General features: G+C 34.5%; 1 protein-coding gene across 1 annotated transcript in view; it reads left to right on the top strand.

Moving 5' to 3' along the window:
• DNAJC1 (DnaJ heat shock protein family (Hsp40) member C1) overlaps window positions 1-18,817 on the top strand; it is a 106,462-nt gene that overhangs the window by 29,121 nt on the left and 58,524 nt on the right. The window contains exons 2-6 of the mRNA XM_051802443.1: window positions 8,318-8,419; window positions 9,177-9,223; window positions 15,529-15,694; window positions 16,589-16,686; window positions 17,755-17,848. Coding sequence (XP_051658403.1) covers window positions 8,318-8,419; window positions 9,177-9,223; window positions 15,529-15,694; window positions 16,589-16,686; window positions 17,755-17,848 — 507 coding nt within the window. The remainder of the gene's footprint in view (window positions 1-8,317; window positions 8,420-9,176; window positions 9,224-15,528; window positions 15,695-16,588; window positions 16,687-17,754; window positions 17,849-18,817) is intronic.

Below are 18,817 nucleotides of genomic sequence, written 5' to 3'. Positions count from 1 at the left end.
CTGCTCGTGTCACGGCGCTGTGCTGCACGGAGTGGCAGCACCATGCCACTGACTCATGCTCAGCTTGTGATTTACTGATTGTTTCTGCCTAAATGCTTTTTTCTATCCTGTGTTTGTGTAGTTGATGAATTCTGTCCAGATGTAGACCATTAGTCTTTCACTTAGGAAATAATGTCCTATTTTTCTTAGAGCAGTTCTCCATTTTGTCCAGATCTTTTAAAATTCTAGTTCTCTTTGACTGCATCTTGTAAGTTTTCCAGGTTAGTGTTAACAACCAGATTAAACAGGATTCTATAATTCAGCCTGCTGGCTAAAATATTGTGTGGTCTTGGGGCAAACCTCATAAAATTCTGTTTGATACACCTTTTCATTTTTGACAGAGCCTTTAACTATTCAAGGTATTATTTATTTTCACTCTGTCTTGCACCTGTAAGAGAAGCTTTGTGATACCCATGTTTTTGTAATTTCTTTAAAAAAAGGTTGTACATTAAAAACATTACTTTATGTCACATATAAAAATGATCACACTGTTCTTTCCAAGCTTATTTAACTGTGTTCTTAAAATATTTTAAGAAGTTAAGCAGTAGTTACAAATATAAATTAGGGCATTGTATAAGTATTAAGTGCTGCTGGAAAGGTAAGCTTGTTTACACCTTGTTTTGAAATTAGCATGTGTATATGTATAAAAATATGTAAGGTGGATGTGTGTGGGTGTATGGGCATATATATTGGTGTCTTTAGGTGCTGATAGGGCTGAGGAAGTTGCTAATAAATAGTTAATGTTTATTCTGGAAGTTGATGCCTGTGGGGATTATTCACCCTGTAAATGTTGTGTTGATGCATAAGATAACAGGTAGATTTTTGAAAACTTCTGTGCTGGAGGTAATTGTGCTCTGTTGGCTTCTTGTATGGCTTTATAATATATTCAGTTATACGTCCTATATCCTGTCTCGAGTGCCCTTTCCTCAGTTTTTGGATGTCACAAGGGAGAGTAATAAGCACCTTTAAAAAATATGAAAAGTTTTAGCAATTAAAGATGTAGTCACAGAAGCGACAGTAACCATTCGGGTGACACAGGAATTCAGTAATTAGTAGCTCAAGCAATTTTTGGGGGCTTTAGTTTACTTATTTATTTAGATATTTGGTTTTTGTTAAGACCTAAATCTGTGGTCATTAGAAATCTCACTCCAAAAACTACCCTTAAACTGAGCTCTAGGAAGCAGCTGTTTGAAAAGATGGCTTGCTGTGTCAGAGCATATGAGTCAGTAATGTTGGTTCTGGTGGAAGCGTGGAATGAGAACAGGAATAGCAGGAGGAGGAAGGGGTAAAGGTCTGGTATGGATAAAGCCTTGCTGATTTTCTAATTGCCTTTAATTCCTTACCCTTTGAAAAGAAGTTGGAAACATTCTAATGCAGAAGTGTAGCAAGAAAACTATATAAACAATAAAATAGTATATTTTTGGCATTACGCTGTGGAAAGGGTCAGAACTTGTCTGATCCAACACCCCAAAATTTTTGCTGCCTTATGCTGGTGCTCCACAGTGGTGAGTGTGGACTGCACGCAGCTGTCCTTGGGTATAGTGTCACCTCTCTTGTAAATCCAGAGGCTGTGGAGCAAGAAATGCACTGTAGGAGACTCTACATTTTGCTTTCTCTGCCAACCTGGACTGTAAGAGCAGTGGTCTTTGTAGCAATTTAGTTCCTGTGAATATGTTGCACGGGATTGGGAGTTTTGTAGGTGATGTTTTTATCTGAGAGTGGTAGACTGGAACTCTCTGATACAATAGGCAGATTTTTAAGATAACTCCCTAGAAACAACTTTCTTAAGCCTATAAAGTAATACATACAGATATATATATATAAATATATATAACTATATTATAAAAATATATAACACATGTAAATATGTAAACAATAAATTACATATATGAAATAGAATAAAAATAAATATGTAATAGTGTTTGTGGAAAAAGATGTGAAATAAATAAAAAACTCTACTTATTCCTTCCTTTTGAACTACCAGAATAGAAAACTAAGTGGAAATAAAATATAACAGTAGGCAGGATTTTGAATTAGTTAGTGTTGGCTTGAGTAATGTCCTCAGCTGTTGTTTCACAGGTTCTATCCATTGTGATTTTGGAGAGTAATTTTAAAAATTTTGAGAGTTGAAGAGTGTTCTCTGCATCTCAGAGACAAAGCTTATGTTAAAACATAACTTATGGTTGTACGTGACAGTGTTCTCTTGGCAATCTAATTTTTCCTAAGTAATCAGTTTCTGAAAAAAATGTAAAAGCATGAAATAGTTTCAATGAAGAAAAAAATTATGTATAAATACTGTTGTTCAAATTGGTCAAGAAAACCTAAGCCCATGTAATTGTGCACATGTGCTGAGGAGAACACTTTTTTTGGTTTCTCAAGCATGAGGCAGCAGAATTTTCATTCATTTGGCATGCTAGACTGAAAAGAGTCGTCTTTCATTTGACACACTCCCCTGGAAACAAACATGCCAGGGAAGGGATTGTGCCAGTTATCAGAAGCTCACAGGAATACATTGTACTGGTTTGTATTCATTTTCATTTCATGACTTGCTTTAAAACTTAGCAAATAAAAAAGCATTAAAACACCTTTTTAGCATTATTTTTAGTTCCTATGTATTTCCCTGCTGTGCTGTTATTCAGTTTAAATCAATGGAATGTTGTGAGACACATGGCTGGGTTTGCAGCAGAGCAGATCTCTCCTCCTGCCTGCGTACGTTCAGGGCATTCATCTGTAGACAAGCAGCAAATTTGAGTTTAACTCATTTTACATCCCTGGAAAAGATGAGTGTCTTAGAAAGAAGTTGGATAAAATAAAGGGTCATTGAACAAAGGTTATGCAGCGAGAAATTTAAGCCAAAACTCAGCTGGTATCTATTAACTATGGAAGTTCACAGATAATGCTTGGTCTTCTGGGAGACACTTGTTTTCCTTTCCTAGAGTCTTTTATACATATATCTGTATAACCTATATATATTCTTCAGGATTGCCAGCAGGTCCTTCCCACCTCTGGAATTTTCTACAAGATTCTATTTCCCTCATAAATGTTTTTCCAAGTGCAGACTTGGCAAACTCAGGTGTACTTCTTGGAACTAATCTGATCGTGGGAGATTAAATTAGGACCAGGTTGAAGTGAATATGTGTGAAGCGAATCCGGGAGTGGTATTGCAGAGGTGTGTGTCAGCCTCTGCTGAACCAGCGCGAGGGGAAGAATCAGGCTGGAAGAAGGGTCACCACCATATGGTCTCCATCCTAAGAATTACCTAGGGAGGGATTGTGGAGCAACAGTGGTCACTGTTCTGTCCCCATGTGAGAATGACACACAAAGGAGGGGATCACATGGAGTTCCTTGATGCTGCTTAAGGAATGAGGACAGGGGATATTTAATTGTTGACCTACAGTCATGTTTGCTTGTTCTCTAGCACTTAGGGATATTAGTTTTCTGTGGACTTCTCATGAAGACAAACAGGTAGAAAGTAGCAGTGTTGACACAGTGTTTAATAGACAGTGGCAGCTTCCGTCTAGTATCTGCCCCTGCTTGTTTGTGAATTCTGTGGGACAGCCTGTGCATCCTGCAGTTTCAAATCACGGAAGAAAAATATGTGATGGTGAATTTGCAAAGATTACTTTCTGTTTCTTTTTCTGTACCATTCTTCTTCAACTTGTATGCCCGATGGTTACCAGAAGGAAAGTAGTGGCTTATACCCCTTCTTCTACACAAAAGTACTGAATGAAATAGTTTTGTTGAAGAAGCCATATACATTTGAATGCTCAAAAAAAAAAATCCAAACACAAGAGTTATATAACTTTGATTTATAATTTGGGAAGGCTAAAGAAGGCCTCATGAGGGCCTGCCTGCACTGAAGTTACAGGTTTGCACTTGAAATAGTAAGCTGGTGCTCTATACAACTGTCACATTTTGCAATATAGCTTCAGTAACGTGGCTGTGTGAAGCTCTACACCGGCATTCAGCAGCACTGCGATGAAATGGGTGCACTGATGTCTTTCTCCTTTCACCCATTAACTAGTGATTGGACAAACTGCAAGTGAGTAGAAATGTGATTTCTATCTGCAGACTTGTTTCCTGGACCACGTGCCTTCCCATTGCTAATAAAGATACTGCCACCTATTTGAAGACATTGGCAGGCATATTTAAAACCCAAGATGAATTGAGCACATTTACTGCATTAGAAGCAGTTGCTAAATTGTAAGTAACTAAGTCTTGTTGTATAACTGCATTGCACTCAAGGGAACAATTTAGATTTTGAATTGTGTATGTTGGTAAGTGAAAACTATGTAGACATTGATTATTTTTTTCCCCTTGACCTAATCACTGTTTGCCTATGGCAATATCTGATATGTTATGTGTTCACCAAAATTGTCTTGGGACCACAATGAGGCTTTTTTTTTAGCTTCATTAGTAATCATAGTTACATTAGGAATAGAAGGCAGTGGAACAGTATACTTGTACTGTGTACGACACCAGTTATTCTGTTTATTGTAAAGATGGAAGTGAAGTCTGTAGTGGGAATCTGAATTTGTATAGACAGAGGAGGAGACCAGATTTGAATCTTTGTGCATTCTCAGCAATAATTTAATTTTAAAAGAATGGAAGGCAAATGGCTATTTAGATTTTTTTTTTTTTTGGGGGGGGGTGAAAAAAATCCTTTCTGTGTTTCTGTGTATGTATTTGTAGTGTAATGATAGAACTTATCTTGGTAAGACTAGAGAGTATGAAAAGCATGCTGAGTAAAATAAAATTTAGTAATGTATTTTTCATTGTCTGAATTAAACAAGCTGCCAAAAGTAGATGTCATAAATAGTGAGAAGAATGTTTCCTCTTCTCCCCCACCCTTTGAATATGACATGTATTGTCCTTGAGGCAAAAATCTATAAGTCCAACAGTGAACTTTAAGAAATGTGTTTAACTTTTAACATTCTGTTGATTCCTTCAAATGGTAACTTTGTGTCTTAAAACACTGGTTTGTGGTGTAGGGGATTATGTGAAAAAATGTAGAAGGTTGAACTTTTAACTTCTACCTAGAGGTCATGTAACTAGACACATGGATACTCTGACTGTTCAATAGAATGTTAGGAATTTAAAAATTCCCACATGAATACTTGCATATTTGCATGCATAAGAGGCCAGACTGTGGCCTACCTAAATATAGACTTGCAGTTTGGTATTTATGAGAAGTAATTCTAGCCCAAAACAAAGAGATGTTTAACCTTGGAAATATGATGGCACGATATTGCTTTGGAAGGATAGATATATTAAATAGGGTGATTAGTGAGATGTTTGTATCCACATGAGGGAGACACTGTGACAGGCTCATTTGCCTTAATTGGTGGCAAAATCTGCCAACCTGAAGCAGTGTTGGAGAAATCAGTGAATGCACTTGCTGTCTGTAACAATACCAGCTCCTTCTGCTGTTAACTGAGGTGCCTAATACAGGTTTTATTTTTCCCTCCCCAGATGTAACTGAGATCAAGGTTTCTAAATTTTAAACAAAGCCATCCAACATGTTCCCTGAGCTTTTTCTTTAAAACAAACAAAACTTTAGTGTGATCATGGCTTTCTGTAGTTTTGGACTTCTGCCCTAATATGTAAAATAATGTCTTAGTCTGCAGAAAACACTGACTCTTAACTCTGTGTTTTGTTGCTCAGCCTTTCTGAAGATGTTACTGAAGGTGGCCAACAGAGCCAGGTAGCTATAAATGATGGTCCCTTAGAACAGATGATTTCAGGTGGGAGATGTTTTTTCATTAGTTTGAAAATAATCATTCTTTATAGCTTATTTAGAGTCCTGCATTGCTAGGAAGTCCTGCAGTGATGAGAGGCATTTCTCAAAAACCAACCATTTTTGTCGAGGGCAGGTCCTAGAGGATCTGGAACCTTGCCTGAAGATGCCTAACATTACCTGTAGGTAGCATTAATTAGGAAAATGTTTGGAACATACAACATTCCCCAGTGTTGTGTTGGGTGGTATTGTGAAGGGTTGCTTACTGCTTTAGAAATTCCTGCGTGCCAGTTGTAACGAAATAATTTACAGTAACATCCCATTTTTAATTATCTATTGATACTATTGTACCCTCTTCAACCTTTTAGGGGCTTAATTACAATCAGCTGATATGGTGATAAAGATCACTTTCATGGTTTAGCCAAAACCATGGCCAGTAAACTATTTCCTGTCTTTTATTTGATACAGTAGTGTTTGAATAATTATATTTTGTTTGAAGACAAGCCCATGTTGTTTATGAAGTGGCTGACTGGGTTGGTAGATGAGGGGAAACAAAACAATCTCTATATTATTTCTGGTAGCTAAGATGAACAATCTGTTTTTGTGAATTTATACATTTTTGATTCAACTTCTCAAGGTGAAGCAACATAAATATTTAAGCAACTTGATTATTTCAGAGTTGTCTTGGGATCTCTTGCTTTGCTTAAGCATTAAACATATAAACTACCTTTTGTCTTGATATTTTACACAAATAATCCTGCTGCTCCCAAATAAAACTAAGGTTTAAATTCTTCAGATACAGCTGAAAACAATGTAACTTTTTTTGCTTGTTTGTTGTTCGAAGTAATTGGAAGAGCACTGTGGGACAGCTCGTGAGTGCTCCAAAAAGAACACCAAGGATCTAAGTGTGTGGTAGAAAAGTAATAAACTGTGGTTGTTTATCCCAGGTACATGGTCTAGAGGCACTCATTTGTTGAGGTTATCATGGTCTCAATCCCTAGTTTTTAAAAGAGATTTTTACATGGAATTTTCACATTTATTTCGTGTAATTCTATTAAGTCTATGTCTCAAGAATTTAATGTTTCTTTGAGCTTAGAATAGATGTTTAGTCACTGTCTCTTCCTTCCCCTTAACTGAAAGTTAAAAATAAACCTATAAAACAATGGCAATGTGAAACAGCTCATTGGCAGTAATCAAGCTGGAAGCAAGCTGGTACTTCAGTGAGGAATTCTGCTTTGGTGTGCACATGCCTTACAAGCAGCTGCTGAAAACGGAAAAACTAAAAAATGCATATGTGGTCTTTTCAGGAAAAATCTTCTTTTGAGTAATAAAAGCACCTTCCTTTGACAGACAAGAGACTGTGGACACTCCGGTCTTGTATTAGGGGATAATACCAACTTCCTTAAAATATAATTTCAGAGCTGAGTTTTTCAAATTCTGCATTTTCCTCTGTTTTTCTCCTTCCCCTCATTCAGTCTTTATTATTCACTCTGGGCCCAAACTTGTATACAGCATTGTAATAGCCTGATGTTATAAAACTGAAAATTTTAAAATGAAAATAATGATTTGTAATAAAAAGCCTGACAGACTAATTACAGTATTGCATTAATTATTATCTTGTTTCAGCTCTGTTCCACAGCTAATTCAGATCTGGGTTTCGTTGTTTTTTTAATCCCTATTGACACTGTAATTTTGAGAGAGTGACTATACTTGGGAACAATATAAATAAAATCAAGAAATAAAAATTGTCAGATAAACAGTTCATTTCTAAAATGTTACCTCAGACATTTAATGCTTTGTGGATCTTCTGGTGAGGGTACCACCTATATAATATAGAATACAACTCTGAATATCTTTGTTTCTGGATATCTTTATAGCATGTACTAAATAGCAGTCATTAATCCAGAAACTTGATTTGTGCAGCTAAGTTGGTACATCATTTTACATTTTGAGTTTTATTTTTTCTCCTAAAATGTGTGGAGTTCTTATAATGGTTAAGGTATAGATTGATGTCAGTGCTACAGTATAACTCCAAGACCATAATTTGAAGCTACTTTAGAAAAATGCAGTTCTTTAGACATAGTGAAGCTGAAGTTGAATGGAAGTCCTATTAGGAGTGAATTGCATGTAAATATTAATAAGGGAAGAGTTCTTAGCAAGTCCTGAGTTTGGGAAATTGAGCATGATAATTTGCTGAAATTATGTCTGTCTTGAAGATATGCAGATACAATAATTTTCAGTTTTCATTTGAACTTTTAAATGGTGCAGAAGGTGCCTGGGTTAGGTTTTAAGCAAGAAAGTGTTTGGAAGTATTGGCAAATGTCGTTGTAATGGCTGTATGGTAATGAAGGGAGTTACAATGAAAGACGGATTGGACTGAATGACTGTTAAGTCATTTAGGCTGGGGTGGTTTGCAGTTTTGGTTGTTAGATGTCTCAAAATATGTTTCCTTAGATCCTGCACTTGGTTGGCTGTCTTCAGATCTTAAGACAGTTCAGGGAATCAGTTTCTGACAAATTGCTTTGTTTTCCTTTTTTTCAGGATGCTTCATCTGCAGACATTAGGAAAGCATATCGAAAGCTTTCCCTGGTTTTACACCCAGATAAGAATAAAGATGAAAATGCGGAAACACAGTTTAGGCAAGTAAGTGCATTGTGTGGCAATAGAAGTTTTAGGGCAAATAGAATCAAAATGTTTTTTTGGTGTTGTCATTTTAGTAAGAATAATGGTACACCTTTGAAATGAATAAGTTAAACATCGAATTACACTTCCCCTGATGTAGCTAGGCTAAAACCAAATACACTTTTTTGGAATTAACTTGTTGAATAGCTTGGATTTAGTATTTACCCGTATATTAAAAATAATTTGAACATAATACTTATACTATTAGGAGGAAAATATGTTTTGCACCTTCAAAAGCAGTGTGGAAAATTTCTGATCAATTCTCAACACAAGACCTAGGTAGGCATAATTTAATGAAAACTATTTGTTTTAATTATTTAATTTTCAGTCTTTGAATCTTTATAGAAACAACATGGCTTTGTAATGTAGCTCTGATGACTAAATACAGCCTACTTAATTTCACTAAGATCTTTAGGATGAAACAAGTGATACCTAATTTTAAGATATAACTGAAACAAGACTCAGTTTGACAGATGTGAGGAGGGGACAAATTCTTGTGCAGGAATTGCTTGTTTGTGTCTGATGACACGTTGTATATCAATATGTCACTGTTTGTTTTGCATATTGGGTTTGCTTCTTAGTCTTGTAGCGAAAAGTGAAAATTGGCAGAGATCATTCGTTGGCAGATGTAAATATGATACTAGTATTCAAACTTTATAAATTCAAGCATAAAGTAAAGTCTTTCTGTGTGTTTGTTTTCTTTTTTTGTCTGTTTTAGTTGGTGGCCATCTATGAGGTTTTAAAGGATGAAGAAAGGAGGCAGACGTAAGTTAAATTGCACAGGTTCTTAAATAAAGCATTCATACCAATGCTGTATTCAAGTCCTATTTGACTTAATTGTAACACATCAGATGATTTTTTTTTTTTCATAATTCGAGTTTGTAATTCCTAGGTAGATGTTTAATTAAAGATTGTATGTGGCTTAAAGGGAAAGGTGGTAGTTTTCCATGATAGACTTTTTTTCTCCTTTAAAACTAGTATTTGAAAGAATTTTAAAAGCCAGCTGTTATTTCAAGCAATTTTTTAAATCTCTTAACAGTTTTTTTTTCTCAGTTGTGCCAATTATCATTGCTTATTTTATTAAAAACTGTGGTTAAAAATATTGGCCAACTGTTCAACTGTCAGTCATACCTCCCTGTGTCAATACAAGGTTTGTTGCATGATATTTAGGGTTTTTTTCCAGTGTATATCATCTTCAGCATTGTTTTCTGTTGCTTAGTTCATAGGGATTTTTTCTTTCAGATGTATTATCTCTAATATTATAAACTTTGTTGTATGTAGCATATTTTTTTAATAAATGCTAGTTGTCCTTGCTACTTCAGGAGCAGTTCCAACAGAACCTGAAAGGGATAGGATAAAGAACTGAAAACCCGGGGCTAATCTGCTTTCTGGAAGACTATTTTGAACTTTTTTTTTAAAACAAATAGGCATTTCAACCAGTGATTACCAGGAGAACTGACATATAAAAGGAGTTTTGCTTTTGGGTTGGAGTTTTAGTAAATCATCATTCCGCTTACAAGCCTTCAACCAGAGTTTTATGAGACGTTTCTTGGAGGGATTTTGGCTTTGTAGATGTCTTGGCAGGAGTCCGGGGTTTATACTACAGATTATATACTTTGTTAATCCCCTCTTCAAATGTCATGAAAATGTACTTCATAGAAGCACTTTTGGAAATTTGTATTTTTTTTATTTCATCCCTCTAAAGAGAATTTCATTGTGAAGTTACACTTCAGGAAAGTTTAAAAAAAAGAAGTTAGGTAAGTGATTTCAGGCTACTTGAAGTGAGTTATCCCTCAAATCTTCCCAACTTTTCATTTGTAACATTGTTTACGTACACTTTGGGATATTGCCTCTCTGGAATTTAGCTCCATCATGGAACTTGTAGGAATTTCCTTGCAGCTGTAATAGAAGCTTTTTGCATGGAACTGTGATGCAGTAGTTTGTAAAAGTTGTGGTTTAAACCTTGCATACGTTACGAGCGTGACTAATGTACCCAACTACTCTTAATAAGTGCAGCAGTGATTACAAATGAGAAGTTAAAGCAGCAGTAGATTGTTCTAACTTAGATTGATTTAATTGTCAGTAACTTATTTTGTACATAGACAATGTCATATTTTTCTTGCACGATGTGGATATATGGTTGATAGTGATTCTATGGTTTAATAAATATAAATGTAGTGGATTAAATAGTGTTGCTTTCAGAGAATTTTCTGGAAACAATATACTGAGTTTAGAAATAACACGTTGAGCAGAACTATCTGGTCTTATTGCTCTGAGAAAACCTTTGTTGTTCGGTTTATTGCATAGTCTAATGATAAACCCTGTTGAGCTCGTAAACAGAGGGTGGCCTGTCCTGTGTCCTGGAAGGCGCTGTTGTAGCACGTCTCTAATACAAGTCTTAAGTAGGTGTGGTAGGAGCTGCTCTCCCTGTAGTACAGTTTCTCTTGTAAGGTACTTCGAGGGTTTCTTGCAACTCTACAGCAAAGGGAAGTGGGGAGTTGTTGTTTTTTGGAATCTTTCTACTTTAGTTGTTGATATTTGCCTTTGCATTATGTGAGGTGATGGACCTAGTTGAAGAGGCTCGAAGTTTATTGTGATGCCCATGCACTGGGGAAAAACTGTGCACCTTTGGTCTCTCAGGGCTTATTAACTCAATTTTATACTCATTCCAGAGACACTGTAACAAGGCTTTCAGCCAGATTTCTCTGGGTGTTTGTTTTCTTGAGGGTTTTTTTTTAAACCTGACCTGAAGACCTGATGAGGATGAGATGGAAATTAGTTCTACTTCTTACAGGTTGGTGAGAAATTCTGGCAGTTGAGCTGTGAATTCACAATTAGGCACCTAAATGATTTGGAACATGGGTTTCCACTGCTGAGAGAAGAGTGAGCTGCAGGCTTCTGCTTCTGTAGTGAAGTTAGCTGTACCTGCCTCTCACTGTTCATCTCCAAAGTGATGTAATGCAGCATTGGTCCTGTGTGCACAGACACTGGAAGCAGCAAAGGCAGGAATAAGGTCTTACGCTGTATGAGAGAGTGATGAACTCACTTTGAAACAATAAAACCTCTTCTCCGCATCTTGGTGAATGTCAAAGGTGTTGTTTGTGTGAGTAGAGAAACAGTGTTCTAAAAAGGTGGATCTGTTGGCCAGCTACATGTAATTATTTTTCTAAAACCATCAGTGTATTTTTATTTTATCTGGTGGCAGAAGCCTTTCTTAAAATGTTATATTTTGTCTACTGACAGTTACAGTACAGGGCTTTAAAATGTGGTTTGCTTTTTTGAGAAAGTTACAGTTGCTTGTGAGGTACACTAATATCATTAGTGGTACTACAGAATGTAGTAGTATTATGTGTTAGTACTTTTGTCATCACACTTGGAGTGATACATAATCAAAACATTCAAGTATTCTAACAGTAAATGTATGTACAGCTTTGTTTAATGTAGCACTGTTTAACATTAAACATCCATGCAGCAGAACACAAATTTTTGTTTTGTGTACACACTGTGTATTTTGCTAGAGTGTAAAATTCTAAAAAGTTTATCTTTAGAGTATGTAGAGATAGATGCATTTATTGTTAAATCAATTTATTAGCCTTTGACTATTTTAATTTATGAAAAAATAGATAGTCTTACGCACTTCTGGTAGTTGTAATTAGGCAAAAATCTTAGATTTTATTTTCATTGTTTGTTACCATTTTAAGGATCTTGTATTACTTACCAGACCCATCCTCTGTAACAATGTGGGCTCGATTACAGCAAGCATTTACAAAGGAATCAAGATATACTTGTTTAAAGTAAGAAAGGTGTTTATTTTAGTTCTCATTATAATTAAATGTCTGTATTCATAGGTATAAATTGTACTAACTGATGCCACACTGGAATTCTTTGACAGCTTGAGGAAAAAAGGCACCCCCAAAATAAAAAGTACCAGTGCAGTCTTCCCATAGTTCAGAATAGATCTCATTAATTCAAGGTTATAGTATATAAATGATATCAGATCTCTGAAATAATTTAAAATATGAAATGGAGTGGCTCTCTTAAAGGGAAAAGTAAATTGTAATTATATTGAAATAGGTGATACTGTAATTAGTTACTACAGTTAATGGATTTTTTTCTTGCAATGTAATTGATTCACAAGAGTTCTAAAAACTGTTTTGTGAAATTTTACAGAAGAAAGAAATTTTAATAGTCTTGCAATTTGTTACTTGTTATTTAGAAGACTAACAAGTCTTGTATAGAATCCTGAGTTTTAAAGTAAATATTCAACATACTTCTAAGTGGGGATTTGTTTTTGTCTTTTTGTTTTGTACAAGTGCTTTGGGGTTTTTGCAGCTTGTTGACCGCTACATTTCAGAGGTAACTGGTAGGCATACTCATGTGTAAAAAATTTGCCTTATTCTGTGTGCATATGTTTTAGGGAAAAATACTGCAGATATATATTTTCAGCTTGGGGTTTTTTTTCCTTACATAGATTTATAATTAATATAGGTTGCCAAAAGAATGCTTTGTAATTAATTGTGAATGTAGTTCTTGATGCACACGGATTAACTGTCTTTCATAGTTAATATAAGTTTCTATAAAGAAATACTTTAATGAGAAACTTGCTTTTAATTAAACCACATTATAAATTTCAAAAATCAAGATTTAAAAGTTATGGGAAGCTTCTGAGTTTCAGTAGGATCATTTTCCAGCTGAAAACCTAAAAATCATTGATATCTTTATTTTTCAAATACAGAGCTTAATGACTATTGAAAGCAGTGATTTATCTTTTAACAGTATATATTCTAAAAAGTGGGTTATAATAGAAGCTATCTTCCCTTAAAATGGCCAGTCGTGTGAGCCATAATGCTCATTGATAGTAAAATCAATAGAGCATTGATTCTGAGACTTAATCCTTGGAGACTGTTGTTCAGAGCAGGGGACGTAGCCTGGTAAATACCGAGTGCTGTTTAAAGCGCTTAATGCAAGAGGCTCTGCTGTCTTAATTTATTTTTTCTCAACAGATAATTTATAATAGAATATGGTTGCCAAACATTAGTTTGAAATCTTGGTTTACGTATTACTATGTTATTACCATCAGCATATATGGGCCTTATTTAATCAGTGGCCACTTTTTCAGTACATCAATTAACAACCATTAGTGTATAAGAAAGGCAGCTGCTTAATAAATTTATAGTAGTATTAAAAAAACTACTTGCTTCTGTATGTATTTTTCTGAAGCTTTCAAAAGAACATCTTATGTGAAACCTTGTTAATGAACCTAATTTTTTTTTAAAATGGTTTTGTTTCTAAAAACATTCTACTGTCAATAAAATCTTTTGTAAATGCATTATTATTTTTTAAATGCTAAAACTTCTACTTATTTCTTAAAAGAAAGTAAAGTAGAAGTTTTAGTTTTGGAATAACATCCTGCACAATTTTTCTGAACAGCGTTTGTGTTAAGGCATCAGTAGCTAATTCGTTGTGACTTACTAGGAAAGGAAAGAAGTTACTATTTCAAGTTTTACAATAATGGATATTTTTCTTCGTATTCTTGTAGTTATCATTGAAGACAGAATTTTGTTATATGAATTTTACTTCTGGTAGCATTCAGAACACAGAAGAATCCTGAGGTGTTAAATCTTTTGCATAGAAATAACAGTGACAACTTGAACAAATGTTTTATCAGAAGTCAGCTTTCTAGATATGCACTAAATTAAAGTGTATTTTTTAATTGAAAACCACTGCCTCTTTTTCTGCTTAAAAAATGAATTTGCATGTGGAATCTTTTTTTAGTACATCTCCAAGGTATCAATTTAATAACTATCAAAGTAGCTAGTGCAGTTGTTGCATTTAAATTGATTTACATGTCAAGACTGGCAGTTTAGCAGCTGCGCTATTATTCCTGGATTGGTCAATTTACTTGAGAAAAACCTACTACTGAGTTCTACTGACCTGCATGACAATATAGGCCCTATTTCTATTCCTGTAATTAGGCCTGCGACTAACTCAGAATATTTTTAATTAAAATATTTTGGTCAATGTGTTGCACCAAATTAGGCCTTTCAGTGCAGATTTAATTCTGGAAATGGTGTGATTAGAATATGTAATGAGTCATGTTCAATTTAAGATTAACAGGTTGTGTATCTTAAACATACAGGTTTTTGAGTTTACTGTAGAGATTTTTGTTTGAAATTTTACTCTAAAAAGTTAATTAAAAAAAAATCTGTTTTGCGTGTCTGTGGTTTGTTTATTTTTAAATTTATTTTATACTGTAAATAAAAGGCCCCAGACATACTATGATGTTTCAAAATATTTGTGTGAAGGAAAACAGACAAATTGTCATAAAATGTTTTCTGTACAGTTAGTAGTGTTAGTAAAATTAAACTGTCTCAAAATAGATTTATTTTGGAGACAGCTTTTCAAATAGAAAATAAAAAAGTAGTGAACTTTGTTTTCAAACATCAACATCAAGGCTCTAACTTAAGTTCATATCTTACGCTGAATGAATGTTAAGTCTGGCAGGTTTTGGATATGGTGCTACTAAAGGACCAAAAAAAAGCAAAGATACCTCTCCTCTCCCACCAGCACTTGTGCATTTAATTTGTAAAAGAAAAAAGGGTTTCTAGTGTTTGAGACATTTGTTCTTTGCTACCTATTTAATACTTAGTGGGTTGTTATTTACTTCTATCACGGAGACCTGGCCACTGATTACTGGGCAGGTAGAACACATCCACGTTTTTGAAGCCTCTTATTTCAGAAGTGAATGAACTTGGATGGGCTTGATGGGCAGGGGGTGTGTGTGGGGAGTGTTGCAGGAGCATTTGAATTACTTTTTTTTTTTCCCCACAAAAGACTAGGAATATTTCCCAAGCGTTTGGTTCTGGCCTCTGTTTGTTTCCAGATGCAAGCCTTGCTGCTGACAAAACAAGACATTGCTCTCTTAAAAAAAAATAAAAAAAAATTACAAAATGATCTTTTGTGTGTGTATTATTCAAGCATGCTGTGGATTATCCTTTGTTTTATAATTGGATGGTTTGGCTTATTTAATTTTTAGCTCTCCATGAAACCTGTTATGTTTGCTACTGTAGGTATGATGATATTCTGATCAATGGACTACCAGATTGGCGACAGCCTGTGTTCTACTACAGGCGGGTGAGAAAAATGAGCAATGCTGAGCTGGCATTACTCTTGTTCATTATACTCACAGTGGGTCATTATGCTGTGGTTTGGTCAATCTACCTGGAAAAACAGCTGGTAAGTATTGGTAATAAATCAAACTTGCTTCAATTATTAGTATTGAATTTCCTGCAGAAGTTTGCATATTATATAGATCTTTACCACTTCCCCTTGTTTAAATTTGCATTTTTCATATTTTAAAAGGATTATATTTTTAATGATGATAATTACAGCATAAGATATTTAATATGTCAGAAATAGTAGTCTAAAACCCACTTAGTTTTCCTAGAATTGGTAATAAATTGCAAGAGATAGTCCTTTGGTTTTTAACTGAAAGGAAGAAGAGAAAGTAAAACTCTTCTGTCATTTGTTGATGCAGAATAATATGCTACTGTAGTCATGTCTGTGGTTCTCCTAAGTGGTGTTTAAAAATAATCAGGTTTTATTAGTATAAAATTCATACTTGGTTTGCCTTTCTTCTTAGCTAAATGCTTTTTTGTTGTGGGCTTTTGTTAACAGTGGGGAATTGGTAAGCAGTATAAACCACATTATTTTTTGATAATTTTATTTTTTGTCATAGAAAAGTCTATTGCACTTAGTAGACTAGGAAGAAGACTTAGCATAACTTGAAAAATATTCATACATTAGCATCTATTTACTTTTTTTATTTTCCACTGCATTATCGAAGTTGATGAATGAGAAAGGAGGGAAGTTGAATGCTTTCTCCTCTTAGAAAACTTTGATTGCTATGGAGATACACATGAGTGACAGAACTGGACTTCATGTGTGTTTAAAGACTGGATACCATGGCAACAGTTATTGTTAAGATAGATCATTTTACTTAATCATGTAGGACTCCAGATGCATTTGCATAAATGCTACTCTACTGTTTACCCTTCACAGAAGAGTCCCAGTAACATTTGTGGTTTACATGCTAATGATAACCTGTAACCATAGTTCTTTCTACATCAGGATGAACTGCTTAGCAGAAAAAAGAGGGAGAAGAAGAAAAAAACAGGCGTCAGGAGTACAGATGAAGCCAAACTCGCTGCTCTAGACAAAAATGAAAGGTGGGAAGGAAATCTCTTGTTTTCTGCATTTTAAACATTTTGTCAGTTACTGGTTTAGTTCTGCCATTTTCTCTTTACATCTTTGGAATGTTTTGTGAGAAGAGTAACAGTGTTTGTAGCAACAGCCATTGCTGATACAAAGTGTGCAAGTGTAGATGTGTTTTCAGGTTTTGATTTGTAAATTAACATGTATTTATCCAGCAGATCAACAATAATTGAAATATTAAGGCTGAATTAATGATATCTGGCTTATCAAAATGTAATATTTCTATAAGTTGATTTTAGAAGACTTTATGACTTTTTCCGTCTTTAAAGGTTTTTGCCTTTGATTACAATTAATGAATTTCAATTAATTTGAACCTTAGTTTGTTACTATACCAAGCAAGGAGTTTTAATGGGGTTTTAATGCTTGTCTGATTAAATGCTTTTTATCTGATCAACTTAAAAACAAGCATGTTGGTAAAGGCTTCTAATGCATTGTTTGTCAAGGAACACATAGGGAAATAGTGACTTTCAGGACGCTCCAAAAGATACCACCATTTCTTCTATTGATTCATAGAAAGAAATAAAGGGTTTAAATAGTTCACACAGCAGGGGTATGAACTGGATCAATGTGGGATGGAGATCAGAGACCATTCTGCCTGTCGTCTTTCCTGATGACATCAGTGAGTAATGCTCCAGTGAACTGCAAATGACATTAATTTTTATGTATTGTTTTGTTTATGCTACAGTCTTCATATCTGGTTGTCAGCACTTGTGAACACTTGGTTGAAGCTTGAGTGTTCTTTTGATTTGGGTTTTTTTGAAACTGATTATGTGGGTTATGAATTTATTTTCCTGAAGAAAAGCCCTTTAAGGAGAGCAAAATACAGTAATTATTAGAAGTTAACTGTTACATATTTTGAATTAAATATTCAAAACGTATGTTTAATATTATGTAGTTAGACATTTTTGTGGGAGTTGACAAATGCTAATCATCTTAAATGATAATGGGAAATTTCTTTGGCTTTTCTTTCTTTGGAGATTGTGTGGCAATAATGAAAAACCTACAATTTTATTTGACTGCAGAATACTGGACAAACCACAATGGCATGACTTACTTCCATGCAAGCTGGGAATATGGTTTTGTCTCACTGTGAAAGCTTTACCTCAGCTATTCCAGGTAATAGTAATAATTTTAAATTGTATTGCTTTATTTTTCTTGATGATATTATTATGCATAATCAGATGTATAGCACTTAGCACTTGTTCTTAATTAATATTTTGGCTCAAGCACATACCATATATGTGTGTGTGTGTATAAATTACTCTTTGAAGGCAATTTTAATATCAAATTCATGGGGATATGAATATATTCCAACTGGATATTAATCTTAACGTGCTAGGGAAGCAGTTTCTGTTAGGCAAAACTACAAGAATAAATGATGGAAGAAGAGTGATATATATCCATCTAATTAGGAATAGCAATGCCTTTTAAGTGATTTTGACAGAAGTACTTTTATCTCAAATTGGCAATTTCGTAGCAAATTTTAATATGTCATTTAAATTTGAGGTAACAGTGAAATTGGTTTTTCTGATTGAGTTTCCTTTCTTTAATTCACTGAATAATGATACAAATTGATACCTGGAATTACTAAGATAAAGTAACAAAGGTATGGTTGTAATTTGTGAACGTCAGTGTGGCAGACTTGCTCACAATTGTGGGTTTTAATCTAATACTGTGAACTGTAAAATTTAGCTGGTATTCAACCAGTGTTAGTATTGTCAGATCAGTTATCAGAATAACTTTTTTAGTATCACCTGTTCTTTCTTTTATTTTCCCTTGAATACATGATTTTGTTTTTAATACCCTTGTCTCTGCTAATATGGATCAGGGAATGCAAGGTGGATTTACCTTGGTTTACAGAAATACTGGGTATTAATTTGAAAGTACAAGTAGTATAAATGTCATCAGTGTTTGTTTTTTGTCTATGTTCAAGATGGAAATAAACCTGTAGTTCAGAATTCATACCTTGTTAGCAAAAACCTTGTAAAAGTTATAAGTGCAATACAGTCTGGTCTCTCAGCATCCATTTTTATAGCCTTTAACTTTTCCTACAAAGAGATGCAAAAGTTAATAGTTCTTCCTCTT

This window comes from Manacus candei, unplaced genomic scaffold, assembly GCF_025592945.1.
Source record: "Manacus candei isolate 608988 ecotype Guabito, Panama unplaced genomic scaffold, ASM2559294v1 h1tg000056l, whole genome shotgun sequence".
In the NCBI taxonomy this organism is placed as follows: Eukaryota; Metazoa; Chordata; class Aves; order Passeriformes; family Pipridae; genus Manacus; species Manacus candei.
This window is presented reverse-complemented; position numbering and strand designations above follow the sequence as displayed.